This window comes from Drosophila simulans, chromosome 4 (genome assembly GCF_016746395.2).
Source record: "Drosophila simulans strain w501 chromosome 4, Prin_Dsim_3.1, whole genome shotgun sequence".
Lineage (NCBI taxonomy): Eukaryota > Metazoa > Arthropoda > Insecta > Diptera > Drosophilidae > Drosophila > Drosophila simulans.
In genome coordinates this window covers 1084102-1100000 of record NC_052524.2, presented here as the reverse complement: position 1 = coordinate 1100000, position 15899 = coordinate 1084102, and the positions used below count along the sequence as shown (strand labels likewise).

Here is a 15899-nt window from a genome sequence, read left to right as displayed (position 1 = left end):
TTTTATTTATATATATTATTTTATTATTATTATTTATTTATTTATTATTATTATTTATTTATTTATTATTATTTTTATTACATTTATAATTTATAATTTATGATTATAATTATCATATATTATAATTATCATATATTATATTAATATTATATATTATATTAATATTATATATTATATTAATATTATATATTATATTAATATTATATATTATAAATTATAATTTATATTAATTGTATTTAATAATATGATATTTGAATTCATAATAAAAGGAATGTCATAGGAATTTTTTTATCGAAACTGATCCGATTTCCTTAGTATGTATGTACATATTTTAAATTACAACTCTCTTTAGTTAAGAGAGTTTTGTACCAATTAAACTGCTTTTATGACACCTTTTAAAAGCCTGTCGGTTTCATACGTATGGTTGTACTTACATTTATTACATCAAAACTTGATGTACACATAACTACATATTCAATCAGTAAATTTATGTATGTTCCTGTTGTCATATACTTGTCATGTTTTATTTGATTTTATATACATATAACGTACACATGTTGTATGTTTGCTTGATAAGATTATACTATAGCGCTAATCATACTTCAAATATAAAGCTTGTGCTTGATGCGTACATACATATATTCATATGAAAAGGATGTACGTTTGATTATACATATTTATTTCAGTGTACATTCATATCTATACGTACATATACTGATCATGAAAATAAATATTAGCATTAGCTCAGGCATTGACAACGCTGACTGTAGATTAATGTGCAATATATTTACATTGCAAGCTACTTACATTTCATTATGCCGTAAACAGCGTGATGATGATTTCAATTCATAGAATTCCATATTCTCAGTAACATTTGGTAAGAAATCCATATTTTCGTTATCATTTAACAAGCTTATATTTAGATCAAACTCCATATCAAAGCCCAAATCAATTCCGGATTCCGTCATATTTGCGATTGAATAACGATTCAAGTACTAATTTTTTATACTTTAGAAATTGCATACATCCAACTAACAATAAACATAGAACAATTTTTATTTTTTACTAATTCTGAAGTTCACATAAATTCGCCTCATAGCAGTTAAAGATTCGGACCTACTAATGAATACCTAAAGTTTCATAACACGGCTAGAGCTTTTAATAGTGGTGAGAATATGCCAGTAAGTGATCGCACATATTTCGTGATTTTAAAAGAGCATAGAAAACTGACAGTATCTCATTAAAATTCTACGATATAATTATCTTGCATTTTATGATCAATAACATATCTTAGCGAAGTAAAGTAAAGTAATCAAAACACATTCAATGTACGACAACAGTTGACTTGACAATTTAACTAATTAAATGCAATTTGCATAATTATCTTATTATGACGGAAAGAAATCAAGTTATTTAAAGCCACTTTTTAAACAAGAGTGGTAACGTTTTTAGGTACATTTTTACTTGTCTCCTTATTAAGATTTTCTTTTTCATTTTCCTTTTTGTTTGGAAAAAATCTTTCGATTTCGTGTTTAGGTACTCAGGTTTTCGCAACACTTCTGATATCGGAATGCTTCATAAATAGTAAACAGCTGTTTTAGCTTATTTTAGAGCGTCCAAAATTTCACAATTCACAATTTTTTTATATTTTATAAGTATTTTTAACTTCCTGTTTCGTTTCACCAACAACATGGAAACATTCACTGTAGCTTGTGGCGACGTACTTATGACCTCTCGCCAAATGGAAAATTTTTGTTGCCGACGGCAAAATATTGTTTTTCAATCCGAGGTGCGGTCAGAAATCAATTTTGTATAAAATATCTATGTATCAGAATGATCTTGTGGGGTGATGTGTAATATACAATGTACTACTTGATATAAACATAGGCAATTACTTTTCATTTCGACGAAACAAAAGTGCCCGTTTTACAAATCGAAAGATTCTTACAAATTCGAAAGCCGGAGCCCCGATTTTTCGATTTCAAAATTCTTACGACTTATGTTTTTAGAAGACCAAAAGCGCATTTTCGAATATGAGGACAAATTTTTCGATTTTAAATCGAAATCGTAAAATTCTTTCTAATTCGATTACTGGAGCATGCCCGAATTTTTATTTTATTATTTTAATTCTGTCCGGGTTTTAATTTGGCAGCTTAAAATATAAACTTTTATAGCAGAGAATTTCGATGGACGCACATTTCTGCTAAACTTTAAATTAGTCTTCATATTCGAAAATGCGCTTTTGCTCTTCTAAAAATAACTCCTAAGAAAAACTTTTACATTTAATATACAAGGCAGTAAGTCTAATAGTTAGATCTAAGTGGTTTTTATTATTATTGCATGCTTGTAATAAGAGATTAAAAGATATTTAACTCTGTGAAGACCCGTTTAGAAACATTGGGGAGGCACGCGGTACCGGCTTTCTTCTTTGTAAAACCTTTCAAATCTCATTATTGTGGTATATATACTTTAAGAGTTAAAGTATAAAATTGTGATATCAGAATAACTTTTAAGTGGAAACAGCGTTTCATATACCGATATAAAAAACAGTGAATACATGTCTGAATTTATCGATAAGGCATTTCATTTTATAAATTTATGTAAACTACAAATTTGTCCGTTCAAAAGCGTGCGAGTCACTGTAAAATATAATAAGCATATCTCCAAAGTAAACTAAATATATTATGAACGCTTGGTTTTTTTAACTTTCATTAAAATGTAATACCAAAGTTCTGTTTAATGTAAATTGGTAAACAATTTACATGCAACTCTATACTATATATTGTATTAATCAATTTTGCGCTATATGTGTAAATAGATATATATGCATGTATTATTAAAATAATTTGGTTTTTTTTAGTGGCTCATCAGCTTTAACTTTAATTTTGATTAATTTGTTTAGTAATGTTAAACTATCTTTTTTAGTCATTTTTGCCACTTAAAATATGGAAAAAAAGATCTCATCGACATCCCAGCCCCGGATTTTAAAAAAGAAGCACTTCAGGGTTAAGCATCAAAAGGTTAAATTATTTAGAGCCAATGAACCAATTTTAAGTGTGTTCATGTGGGGAATAAATCACACTGTATGTAACAAATAATTAACCAAAAAAGCAAAGATAAGCTAATTTTAAATATTTCCAGATTAATGAATTAAGTCACGTAAATATACCTGTAATGCTTTTGCCGGACGATTTTCGTGCTTATTCTAAAATTAAGGTGGATAATCATCTATTTAATAAGTAAGTAACCAAAACAAATACATATTTGATATTCTCAATTGTTGTCGGTCTCTTCCTGTTATTATAACCACTACAGAGAAAACATGCCGTCACATTTCAAAGTCAAGGAATATTGCCCCCTTGTGTTTCGAAATTTACGTGAAAGATTTGGTGTTGATGATGTCGACTACCGCGAGTCCTTAACTCGATCCCAACCTATTCAAATTGATTCGTCTGGAAAATCAGGAGCGCAATTTTATCAGAGTTATGATAAATTTTTTATAATAAAAAGTTTGACATCGGAAGAAATTGAACGAATGCACGCATTTTTAAAGCAATACCATCCGGTGAGTAATGTATGTTTTAATTGATTAAAATATCCCTTATTATAATTTTTAGTACGTTGTGGAAAGACACGGAAAAACGCTTTTACCGCAATACTTGGGAATGTATCGTATCACTGTAGAAAGTGTGCAATATTACTTCGTTGTCATGAGGAATGTTTTCAGCTCCCACTTGACAATACACAAGTATGAAATATGTTGAAAGTTACACTGCTTATATGTATAGTATAACCTTTATTTATTTGATAGAAAGTTTGATTTAAAAGGTAGCACCGTTGATCGGGAAGCATCAGAAAAGGAACTTGAAAAAAATTTGCCGACTTTAAAGGACAATGATTTTATAAAACAAAAAGTTAAATTAGACATTGGAAAGGAAGCTAAGGACAAACTAATGGACACGCTGAGCAACGATGTGGATGTAAGCGAACATTTTTCTTTTATTTGTATACCAATTGTTTTTATCAGAATTTAAACAAGAATGCAAGTTTCCCGACTATCAGATACCCGTTACTCAGCTAGACCAAAAGGGATCAAAAATTTCCAGCATTTTTCATGAATATCGGTAGGAAATTGGTGAAATTTTTATGCTCTAAGGTGTGGGCGATAGAAATTGGCAAAAAAAAAAAAAAAAAAATTAATTCATATCTTAAAACTGTGGGCGAGACAGTTTTGGTCGGATGGTGTGGGCTTGGCAGATGTCTTTGGTTTTGCTCTACGAGTAATGGGTATAAAATAGGCAAAAATCTATAGGATAAACTCTTATATTAACGACAAAGATGGGTGAAGAAAAATGTGAATGGAATGGACAAAGAAGTTCGACATGCATAGTTTTATAACAATAATATATGTGTATATATAGTTATATGTGTATATATAGTTTCCCAGTTTTGGGCAGCTTATGAGTGTTAGAGTAGCAAGATTTAGAAACTTAGAAGCTGCGTCTATGCCTCTGGAATCTTCATGTCTAATCTGAATTCTTTAGATTTAATAGTTTAATAGGCGTTCATAAGGATGGACATTTGTATTCGGCTATTGATCCTGATTAAGAATATATATACATTATAAGGTCGGAAACTCTTCCTTTTACCGGTTATATACTTTCCAACGAATATAGTATACCCATTCTCTGCGAGTAACAGGTATAATACCTTACAAAAGGGAACGTTATAGTTCGTCAACTATAAATACCCGTTACTCAACTTACTAGGATTGCGAATAAGAACAAAAAGGTTGTATGACAAATCGAAAAAAATGTACAGAACTATTACAAAACGGAAAATTTTCAAAAAAACATTTTTAAAGTGTGGGCGTGACAGTTTTCGGCTGTTAGTGGGTGTTAGTGGGCGTGGCAACATAGGATAACCAACTTGCACTGCGCATGTCTCTGAAATGTTCATCTTTTAATCTCAATATGGCGTTAAATCTAATTAATAAAAAAAAAACTCATACGAAGTGGTACTCGAAAACCATTTAATCTGCAGAAATTTATCTAAAAACCTTGAAATAACCAGTATATATAATTATGTCTTGCAAGACTTGATAATTTATTTATTTATAAAGGTAAATTACCAATACTTTTTGATATCATATGTTATATATTATATTTATTATAGCTTCTAACAAAGTTGCACATTATGGATTACTCTTTGTTGGTCGGCGTGCATGACTGTGTTCGTGCAGAGGAGGAAGCTTTGCAGGGAGATAATATACTAACTGTTGGTCGCAGTGAGAACAGCGAAAGCGAGGAATGCGATAGCGGGGAACGGTAAATAAAAATTATTTTATTTAAGCCTTAAATACACTCACTTCTTGTTAAAGCTGGACGTATAACACTCCTCCTGATTCTCCAAGAGGTGCACAGTATAAAGAAGTCGTTTATGAAGTTGACATATATGACATTCCAAGTATTGAAGGTAAATTTAGTTTAAAAGTTTTGTACTCATTAGCCCTGATAACTTAACAATCAACATGCAACTTACATATATTTTTATATTGTTCGTTTTTATATATTTTGTTTTTGAGAGTGATGCTTACGTGTTTTCGACGTAAAAAAGGAAATACTGAAAAAAATAATTTAAACAAAATTTACGTTGAAGCTTTTATCCAAAATATTTGGATAAACAATATATGGTGTTTTTCCATTTTATGCATGAATAAATAAATACCGGGGAGTACCGATTTCTGAATAGGATACTTTAACTTCCTCTTTTGATTCGGCACTTAATCTCGTATCTTCAATAAAACTTGGGAATACCTCTTTTACTGCCAAACATCATAAAAATTCTGTTGCTTCAATCGTCTACCATCATGACTATTTCGATTGATTTTATGTGTTTCGTGCATTGCGCACTTACAAAGATAACAATATCCTTAAGCAACATGTGTGGTAACATTACATAAAGTTTTATTTAAATAATTTATTAAACAATAAATAGCCCAATAACATACAATTTTGTAAAATTAAAATTAAGTATTTGCCAATTAAAAACTTGCGAGAGTTCATCCGCCATTCAGACAACAGCTTAAAATTCAATTTTTCGATGTTGTAGAGCACATAGAAATTACTTTGTCTAAATTAAACCTTGGGCTCTGCATCTCTGATAAATAGATAATAATGTTGAGAGAATAACAATTTTAAGTCATCGCTTTATTATTTCTTCTTGTTTTCATTTGATCAATTAAGATTAAACAGAAAACTTATATTTTACTCTCTAGAAGTCCGTTTTTAAAATAACTACTTGTTCTTTAACATACAATGCAGGTAAACCATTTTTTTTATAGAACCCTATTAATGAATTTAAATTGCAAACCTTTCACAGTGTGCATTTTCACATTGTGCACATTTTTCTTTTTGGCCCCAATCACTATTACAGTTTTGCCACTACTCGGATGACCGGTATTAAAATTAGAGAATTAACATATATTTTGAACTGTATTGCAGAAAAACGCGAAATTTACTTTATTGCTATTATTGACGTTCTTACACAATATGGAGTTAAAAAACAGGTATTTAAATTAATACTTAAAAAAATGTTTTAATTTTACCAGCATATTTTAGGCAGCTAAAGCAGCAAAAACCGTTAAATATGGCAGTAATGTTGACGGTATATCAACCTGTGACCCTGAACAATATGCCAAACGATTCTTGGACTTTATGGATAAAGCTATAGAATAAAGTATTATACTCATTATGTATTTGCCACATTCAAAATGTCAAAATTGTATTTATCTAAGACATAAAATATAAGATATTATTTTGAAGCTTCCAGATGATAATCTTTTGGTGAATGCCAATATATTGCCTTAAATATCCTTTTGAGTGATAATTCGAAATTAGTGGACCATCACGATGTTACTAGAATAAATTGGTGAGTCGGGTTAGGAAAATTATTGTAATGCACTTACAACAAAACGTTTTATTTGAGTTTTTGATGTGTTCTCCATAGCAGTTTCCGATATTTTCATATTTTCAAAGCGTTCACGTATTCTGAAATTAAAGGACAATTACCTTGAAAATTAGTCAAGATACATAAGTAAGTTTGATCTTACGTTTTGGCACTTTCAATAGATTCGTTTGAAATAAGCTGTGAATATACATCAACGCGACCTTCCTTTATTTCTTGTTCTATTTCGTTTTTTTGCCATTTTTCAAATTTCGCTCTTAATTGCTTAGCTCGTGCAACACTTTGCGCCTAAAAAACGATAAGTATGTGTATTTAATATACTTTGTAATTGCTTCTGGTAACTTAAAGCTATAAAACATTTAAGACTCTTTAGGTGTCATTGGGAGTACAGGACTTTATTACTCTGTCCAACTTTTTCTTGAAAAAGTATTGCTAAGATTACCGAACTACACTTATGTATGCTATGTAATAGATTTAGCGAGAAGCATTATTCGTCGACGACTTTTCCTACATGTAGGAATTACATAGTAATAACATGTAATTACAATATAACATGGAATTTATTTTTGAAAAACTTTGACCATAAGCCGCCTTAAAATAAAATATGTATGGCCGTTGGGCGTGCGTGGACGTTTTTGACATATTGATATACACATGAGAGCAAAATATTAAAACATACCGGAAGCGGCTTGTGGGCATGGCAAAATTTTGGGAACATGCGCTCAGCTGTCTCTAGAATATGTATGCTTAATCTCACCTTCTAGCCTTTATAGTTCCTCAGATCTAAACGTTAGAAATTTCATAATCTTTCTGGGATATCGATAGATATTGGTGAATAAAATGAGAAAATAATTTAAAAAAAATAATCCAAAAGTGTGCGCGTGGCAGTTTTGGGCGGGGCAAAAAGTATTTTGGTGTATCGATAGAAACTTACCAGACTAAAAAATTATGAAAAAATATCCAAACATTTTTCAAAAATGTGGGCGTAGCAACATGGGTCAACAAACTTGCAATGTTTCTATGTATCTAGAATCTGTATGCTTAATCTTAACCTTCTAGTTTTTATAGTTCCTGAGATCTCGACGTTCATGCGGACTGGCAGACAGACGGACGGACAGTGCCAGATCGAGTCGGCCATTGATCCTGATCACGAATATATATACTTTTATGGTCGGAAAATCTACCTTTTACTCTACGAGTAACGGTTATAATAAGGTACGATTGAAATTTATTTAAAAAAAAACTTGAATAACGCCTGTTTCAATTAGATAAATAAGCATAAGTATTGTAAAACGCATTACGGTATATAATGCATCAGCTGATGTCGCACTTTCAATTGTCTGTTTGGGCTTTTCATTTATTCAAGTTTAAGAAAATCTTACCTCGAGAAAAGCCTTATCGTTGTAACAAGAGTTAGAAGGGACAATTTCAGACTGCATTTCGTCGTTTTCACTATTTTGTTCGTAGTCACTTTGGCTTTCCTCCTCAGTATCTGATCTGATAACTTGATGTGAAATTTCAGGTGGTGGAGTAAAACACTTCATTGGCTTTGGTGTTTTTTCTTTGTGTTCATCACTCATTTTTTTTTCCTCCATTTCGCGAAACTTATTTAAAATAGTGGACGTTGTTTTTGTTTTCTGCAAAACGTTATCATTGAATAAAGTCGTGTTAATTTGTTGATTCGTATCGGAGTCTGGAGGTGGAAACATTACAACGCCCTCGCGTGGCGGTGTCATGCGGAATATCCCTTTTTTATTTTCGGCCGGAGAATATGTTTCGAAGAATTTAAACTTTCTTGACAACTCTTCGGTGGCGGCCTTAACTTCTTCTGGCTTTGAGTCGGATTTGACAATGTCAACATCGCTATTCTGTATTTTAAAAGTCATGAAAATAAAAACGTTCTAACTTTTGATTTATAGACTCACCTCCTGCACTTTTTGATTATGTAACTGATATTTTGTATTGGGGATGGTTTTTACATGATTGCTTAAACTCGAAATTATATTTGCATCTAGTTCCATAAAGATGTTTCTTGATGCTTTGCTTATTCCTGTATTATTAAAAAAGCTTAGGTATATTTAGCAAAGTTATTATTATTTTATGATATACTTTACTTATAACAGGTTCGTAAAAAAACACAAACTACAAAAAAAATAGTAAAAACACATAGCGTGCAGTTTTTCATACGTGCCTTTTTTTTGCAATTAATTGTGCTGTTTTACGACGGCTGTTATAGTATACCCTTACCAGATTCGAAGACATCCGCATCCGCATGAATACCACAACTTACTTCGCTTGATAGTATCTTACTATCTTTATAAACTTCACCGTTCTCAAATCGGTTCTTTATTTCCTGAGTGGGCTTAATAGCACAAATATCTGGGGTTTTGCCAACTGATGTAACGGCCTGTTCTGATTCAGCAACAGCTAATTTATACATTTCTTTTATTTTTGCTTGTTTACCCAGAAACAATCGAGAGCGTATGTTTTGTATTTCTTGTTTTCTTTCCTCGCGGCGCCCTTCCTTTGCTATTAGGTCACCTTGCTCAAACTTAGATCTTATATCGTTCATGGCTTCCCCCAAGCCTACAGGGGTTTCTCTTTCGATCTCCTTTTTTAAGCACATAAAATTCGTGTTGCTTTCGTCATCACTATAATTATTGTCACTGTTGTTGTTATCGTCTAATTTGTTTAGTTCTGAATTAGGTATCCCTAGCTTATGAAGCTTAGTTAGTGTTGACTGTATTGACTTGCTATGCATAATAGCAATATCTTGACGTTCTCGTAAATTATTGTTATGTTCTTTATAGCCATTTTCGAAAACTTTACATTTTGAGCGCAGATTAAGTTCTTGGAGCTCGTCAAGGCCAAGACTTGGTTTATCGGATGCTAAAATAGTTAATAATTATATTTGATTATATATTCATTCTTACCATAAATGTATGTTGAATAAAATGAATAAATTGTTGATTAGTACATCTTCCACATTTCATGAACCCAATATAAAAAAAATTTTACAACCTAATCTTGCGGAAACGACGAATGATACGTGTTATTGACTTAACCTTCTCGCCCCCATTGCTGGGTATATTATAGTCTTTCATTCTCTTCCAGTTAAAATTTGGAAAACAATTCAGATAGCCAAAGCAATCGAATTTTTTGTGTTGACTAAATCGTAAGTAAAACTATGTACAATTTTTTTTTTGCGCTGGTCTAACGCGCAGACTGAAGGGCGCTGTTGTATCGTACGGATCAATTCGCAAGAAAATTTTGTAAAGAAATATGAAAAAGATGAAACTTTAAAAAACACCAGTATATTGTAGCTAATGTTTTTAGATGTGACACTAATAAAAATAATAATAACTGATATTCTTAAAATAAACTGTTGCAGAATTATTCTTACCTTTAGCAACATCCGGCGGTAATTTAATTGGCTGATTCTCTCGTATTATGAGTTCGGGTTTTCGTGGGGCAAATTCTTCGTAAACTACTTTCGGCGCGAAGATTAATTTAAAGTGCATTGAGCAATATAGACTTCCATCATGAACATTGTAGCCATCAAATCTGTGGGTTATTACCATATTTCAACGTGTAACATACTTTTCAATGAGTCTGATTGAATTCATCGATTATTACTAAGTGTATTATTATTGGTTCAACAATATATACATATATATATATATAATATAGCCGTATAATATAATATATATATATATATTCTTTTCGGTACTCACTTAAGGTGTTTGCCGCAGTCCTTGCAACGTAAGCACGTTTTATGAAAAATAGTTGTTGCTGTCTTCAATCTAAGAATGACTTCCTCCATTTTGTATACGGGTTTCTTGCATTGGTGGCAGTTTTCAACCTTCTCAGGTGTTGTAGACTGATAAAATTAAAAAATTACATTTTTCAAGCAGCTACTAAAATTGATATTAATTCAAAAATCTACCACCTTTTGTTATTTTGTAAATGTAATGCGTTAACTTTATGATACTTAGCTTACTCGAAAAAGTGATTGAGCTTTTTTAGAATCTCGTGAACGTACATGAATAACATTACGTTTTTGTAGATCATCGAATTTTGTAAAACTTTTTTTCTAGAAAATAAAAGAATTGTAATTTAAGCAATATAAATTGGTTGGAATGTATGATACACTTTGTTACAATGAGTTAGATATCTTTCCATCACAATATACCCAGTAATACCATAGAGGCTATTTTATCTCAATACTCAGGTTAAAAGAGCGCGAGGGAGATTATTATATGAAATAAGATAGGGTACTGTTTAAGAGATTGTAAACTATGGCCACAATGCGGCAGTTACTTTTATTGCTCACGACTTTTTGTGGTCACTGCCCAAGGTAAATTCTTAATTTATTAAAAAAGTTTATAGTAGGGATGTAACCATAATGTTCATGGCATATTGGAAAAAGCGCTATAGACGAGTTCCCCGCGTGATCCTGACAATCGGATACCCATTAAGCAGCGAGAGAATTTTTAACATATTTTGACTTATCGAGAAAACACGTTTTGCAAAAGTGGGGGCCTTGCAGGTTTAGCCGGATAGTGGGCGTTAGAGAGGGCGTGGCAATATTTAGAAACAAACTTGCGCTGCGGCTATATCTCTGGAATCTTTCTGTCACACCTCAACTGTCTAACTTTTATAGTTCCTGAGATCTAGACGTGCATACGGACGGCCTTGGTCAGATGGAACCGGCTATTGATCCTGATCAAGAATATATATATACTTTACATGGCGTGGTGATATTCTGAAACCAACTTGTTCTGAACAAGTGTCACAAGACTTTTTAATAAATTAAAATTTATTAATAAATATTTTTCCTGCATACACATTTCTTAAAACTAGTGAAATCCACAAATCTTACCATATTTATATTTTGGTTATCATATGCATTTGTTTTTGTTTTCTTAGATTTGCTTTTTTTTGAGGGTAATTCATTTCCGGAAGATATTTTTGAACTATTTGTGCTCAGAGTGTCCATGTTATTTTAATCCTTGGCTCCTTGGTAAATTTTAAAGTGCTGACTGCAATATGATAGCTTTGCTGAAATAAAATTTTAATTATTTTACTTGATAGATAGAGAAACTATCCAAGGGTCACCTACGGAAATAACTTTATAGCGCAATAGAATTTGCAATGCGTTTGAAATGGATATATGTATATACAGTATGCATGTATGCAGCAAAGCTACTATATTTAATATTACACATGAGCCCATACACATGTATATAATTTGATCGGCTTCGTGGTTAAAGTTTGGATTGAATATAGCATTACTGAAACAAGAGATCTGACAAAAATACCTTTTTAAGTGGTAAAGGTCGGAAGGGTCGATTGCAAGCTCAACGTGCAAAACCTCTTAATAGTATTCCAGTAATATTGATTGTATGTTCTCGGACAGGTTTTTAAAATATAAAAATTAAAAAAACACATTTTTTAATAATTCTTGATTTGTTGTATTTAGAAAAAAATTCCGCTTGAATGTATGTATAAACGTCGCGATCTCACGAAATATACAAGCTAGAATGTTGATATTAAGCATTCAGATTTTGGATACATAGACACAGCTTATGTTTATTTCTAAGCTCACACACATTTTTGTAATTTTTATGGTAGTCTTGTAAATTTCTTTAAATTTGTAAAAGTTTTAATGAATAATATAGCACTTTATTAGCAAAGAAAAAACTAAAAAGGAAAAATACTAAAACATTTTGTGGACGTTTTGTCTCTGCCTGTCTGCTGAACGGTATATTAAAATTCTAAAATAGTTTGCTAAACTGGTTTATATAAGAAAATTTAATTTAGATTAAAAATTCATACTATTAAAAATCGATTGCTTGACAGCGGTTCGAAAATGAAAACTCGTACCTTTTGTTAAAATTTTTATTATTTAGAAGAACATGTCGCACTTAAAGAATATTATCTTTTGGGAAAAAAATACAATTTTATTTATGACACCTATTCCCGATCTCTATCTAGGATATTTATATAATTAGGAAGCTTTTTTACGAATACACACTCAACAAGTCTTCGGCATTGTATGATAAAGTAATGTATAGGCTTATAAATATATATTTAAATGATGCACAAAATATTTGATTTTTAATTTATAATAATTTTTTTTACAAATGGTATTTACCTTATTAAATTATATTTGATTTTTAATTTATAATAATTTTTTTACAAATGGTATTTACCTTGTTAAATTATTTTGGGTGCAACAAAGTTCAACAGATTAATAATGATAATATTAACTAATTGCTCGTACTAAAAGTTGCTAAACGTAGACTTTTCTGAATGATTAATCATTACCTATTAACGTTTGCAAGTTGAAGACCGACTGTTTTTTATGTATACTCGCGTTGTCAGATTGTGTGCATGTTGTAGATACAATGTTCAAAAATGAGTTTATTTTAAATGAGTAAAAGCTCTTTTTGAAATATATTTAAAGCTTTTAAGCATGTAAAATGCACATTTGGAATTGAGACCCGTATAAAACGAAATAAACCAACTTGCACGACATTCTATTTCTAATACAGATTTGCATAAAACACACCCAAAGCAAGAAAGAATGATATAGTCAGTTCCTCGACTATCAGATTCAGCTAGCAGGAGAGCGAGGAAGATGGAGTATATAAAAATAAAGACGAATAGGCTCGTTCCGAGTGCTCACTAAAGCGATCTCTCTTCTTTTAATTTGTAGGCGATTAAGTTAAAGAAAAATAATAAAGGTAGCTGGCTTCTATGACCGAAGTTTCTATACTCTTAAATTATTATATTTATAAACAAAGGATGAATAAAACAACGTAACTATGGCTCATTATGGTCGTTACTCTTAAAGTAAAAGGGTTATAACCTGATTGGTAACAGGAGGGTTGTGACAGGATCAATAGCCGAGTCGATCTGGGCCTCTCCGTCCGTCTGTCTGCTTGTCCGCATGAACGTCGATATGTCAGGAACTATAAGAGCTAGAAGGTTGAGATTAAGCATACAGATACTAGAAACAATGACGCAGCGCAAGTTTGTTGACCCATTTTACTACGCACACTCATATTTTTATTAGTCTTGTAAATTTCTATCGATTTGCCAACAAACGGTCTGCCACGCCCACCAAACGCCCAACACTTTTGAAAAATCGGTTTTTTTCGTTTTGTTCGTCTTGCCAATTTCCATCGGTATACCAAAAACATTTTGGACACGACCACTCTTACGTCCACGAACCTACCAAAACTGTCACGCCCACTTTTGAACAATTTTTACTTTTTTTCTCATTTTATTCACCAATATCTGTCGATATATAAGAAAAATTGTGGAACTTTGAGTTTGCAGTTCCACCAGATGAGTAACGGGTATCTGATAGTAGGGGAAGTCTACTGGAGAACTGCTTTTAACCGAGTCCAAAGGAGATGTCATCAAAGGTTTGGGTACATTTCCATAACCATAACCAAAGAACTAAATTTGAATTCGCAGAAGTTTGGACAATGTGGTTTAGGAATTTTTTCCCGAATTTGCTGAACCCTCGTGATATTGATAAATGGGAAATTCAAATATCGGAAAATGGTCAACGGCACACTCTATTAATGGAATGTCCCTAATTAACAGCTTAAAAATTTATTGTAGATTCCTACAACATATTTAAAAGTACATACATATATATTTAAACGTGTGGTTTCTATATTGCACCTAAAATCTGCATATCTGACTTGATTGCAAAACGTGAAGAAGTGATTACGTACTACATATATGTGTACAATCCCGAGGTAAAGCGTTGTATTTTGCTATTTTTAGAGTTTCTCTTTACATTAATACTTCTTTACGCGTTATTCCCAAGTCCACACCTCCCGCGCAACCAACCGAAGTGTGCTGCCGAGTATAGTATGGCTCGATTTGCGAGAGGATAGATGCAATATAGGAAACAATAAAATACAAAGATACATATTAATAATAGTAAAATATATTTACATATGCGTTAAAAAAAAACGATTAGAGATAATAGAATAAAGTTGGATTAACACAATGCCACTTACGGTGACGGTCAAAATTGACCTCTCTCCGCTCGCGTAAAATTGAGAGCGTAAAAATGTAATAATAGAATTTTCTTGCTTGTGTGCGTAAAACAATAACCGAGTTAGTCTGGAATAATCCGGTTATCGAATTTGTAAGAATTTTACGATTTCAATTTGAAATCGCAAAATTGCTGCTCCGGTTTTCGAATTCGTAAGAATTTTTCGATTTGTTTGGCCGAAATGAAAAGTATATGCTTGTTTTATATCAATTTTTAAATCTTATTTAGCAAGGAAAAAAATAGCTTATTCAGTGGTCTATCGATGTTAACTCCGTATCACCACAAGATCATTCTACCACTTAGCTATTTTATAAGAAATGTATTTCTGACCCAACCTCATAATTCACAAACAAAATTTTGCCGTCGGCAACAAATATTTTCGATTTGGCAAGGAGTCCATAAGTACGTTGATAAAAGTTATCGCGAAGGTTGCCATACTGCTGGTAAAACGAAACAGGCACGTAAATGTACTTATAAAAAATATAAAAGAATTCATTCATTAATTTAAAGAATGGCAAAAAGAGTTTTTTGGAAATAATTAAATTTAATTTAATTACTTAAATGGTCAAAGTTCAATAGCAAAGTAATTGCGAACATCCGACTTAAAACTGTGAAAAAGATGTCCGCTCATTGACTGGAAAACGGCTCAAACAGCTGTTTACTGCTTACGAAACATTCCGATAGCAACAAGTCGATAGTATACAACTCGAGACAATGTTTTGTCTCCATACACCTTCAAATCGAATTAAATCGATCGGACATAGGTAAGTTTCCATTTACATTAGCTTTATTATATTGGGTTTCACTTTTGTAAAAAGTGAAATGTATTTCATTAAGCTGGGAAATCATC

The 15899-nt window shown here is 31.6% G+C and overlaps 3 protein-coding genes across 13 annotated transcripts in view; 1 reads left to right on the top strand and 2 right to left on the bottom strand.

Annotated features, from left to right (window-relative positions):
* Positions 1 to 1347, bottom strand: part of LOC6724710 (transcription factor E3) — an 11707-nt gene extending 10360 nt beyond the window's left edge. For both annotated transcript variants that reach the window (XM_016180580.3, XM_044923497.1), the window contains exon 1: positions 808 to 1347. In XM_016180580.3, coding sequence (XP_016037463.1) covers positions 808 to 968 — 161 coding nt within the window. In that variant the 5' untranslated portion in view covers positions 969 to 1347. The remainder of the gene's footprint in view (positions 1 to 807) is intronic.
* A 1598-nt stretch (positions 1348 to 2945) lies between these two features.
* LOC6724749 (phosphatidylinositol 5-phosphate 4-kinase type-2 alpha) lies at positions 2946 to 6830 on the top strand. 3 transcript variants are annotated; one of them, XM_039296094.2, is made up of 9 exons: positions 2946 to 3083; positions 3142 to 3239; positions 3316 to 3565; positions 3618 to 3748; positions 3812 to 3980; positions 5176 to 5327; positions 5381 to 5475; positions 6504 to 6568; positions 6625 to 6830. In XM_039296094.2, exons 1-9 carry the CDS (start codon positions 2946 to 2948, stop codon positions 6730 to 6732), a joined length of 1206 nt encoding a protein of 401 aa, XP_039152028.1. In that variant the 3' UTR covers positions 6733 to 6830. The 3 variants fall into 3 exon arrangements, with proteins under 3 accessions (XP_039152028.1, XP_016037460.1, XP_039152029.1); XM_016180535.3 differs by having other exon boundaries at positions 6621 to 6830; XM_039296095.2 differs by lacking the exons at positions 3618 to 3748; positions 3812 to 3980 and having other exon boundaries at positions 6621 to 6830.
* Positions 6735 to 15564, bottom strand: LOC6724748. 8 transcript variants are annotated; one of them, XM_016180747.3, is made up of 11 exons: positions 13182 to 13494; positions 11849 to 12027; positions 10967 to 11059; positions 10701 to 10846; positions 10370 to 10530; positions 9214 to 9855; positions 8892 to 9016; positions 8349 to 8834; positions 7112 to 7254; positions 6968 to 7049; positions 6735 to 6917 (listed from the first exon to the last, which is right to left on the bottom strand). In XM_016180747.3, exons 2-11 carry the CDS (start codon positions 11963 to 11965, stop codon positions 6915 to 6917), a joined length of 1998 nt encoding a protein of 665 aa, XP_016037451.1. In that variant the 5' UTR covers positions 11966 to 12027; positions 13182 to 13494; the 3' UTR covers positions 6735 to 6914. The 8 variants fall into 8 exon arrangements, with proteins under 8 accessions (XP_016037451.1, XP_016037454.1, XP_039152018.1 ...); XM_016180750.3 differs by having other exon boundaries at positions 13297 to 13494; XM_039296084.2 differs by having other exon boundaries at positions 11849 to 12022; positions 13297 to 13494.
* Positions 15565 to 15899: the final 335 nt, after the last annotated feature.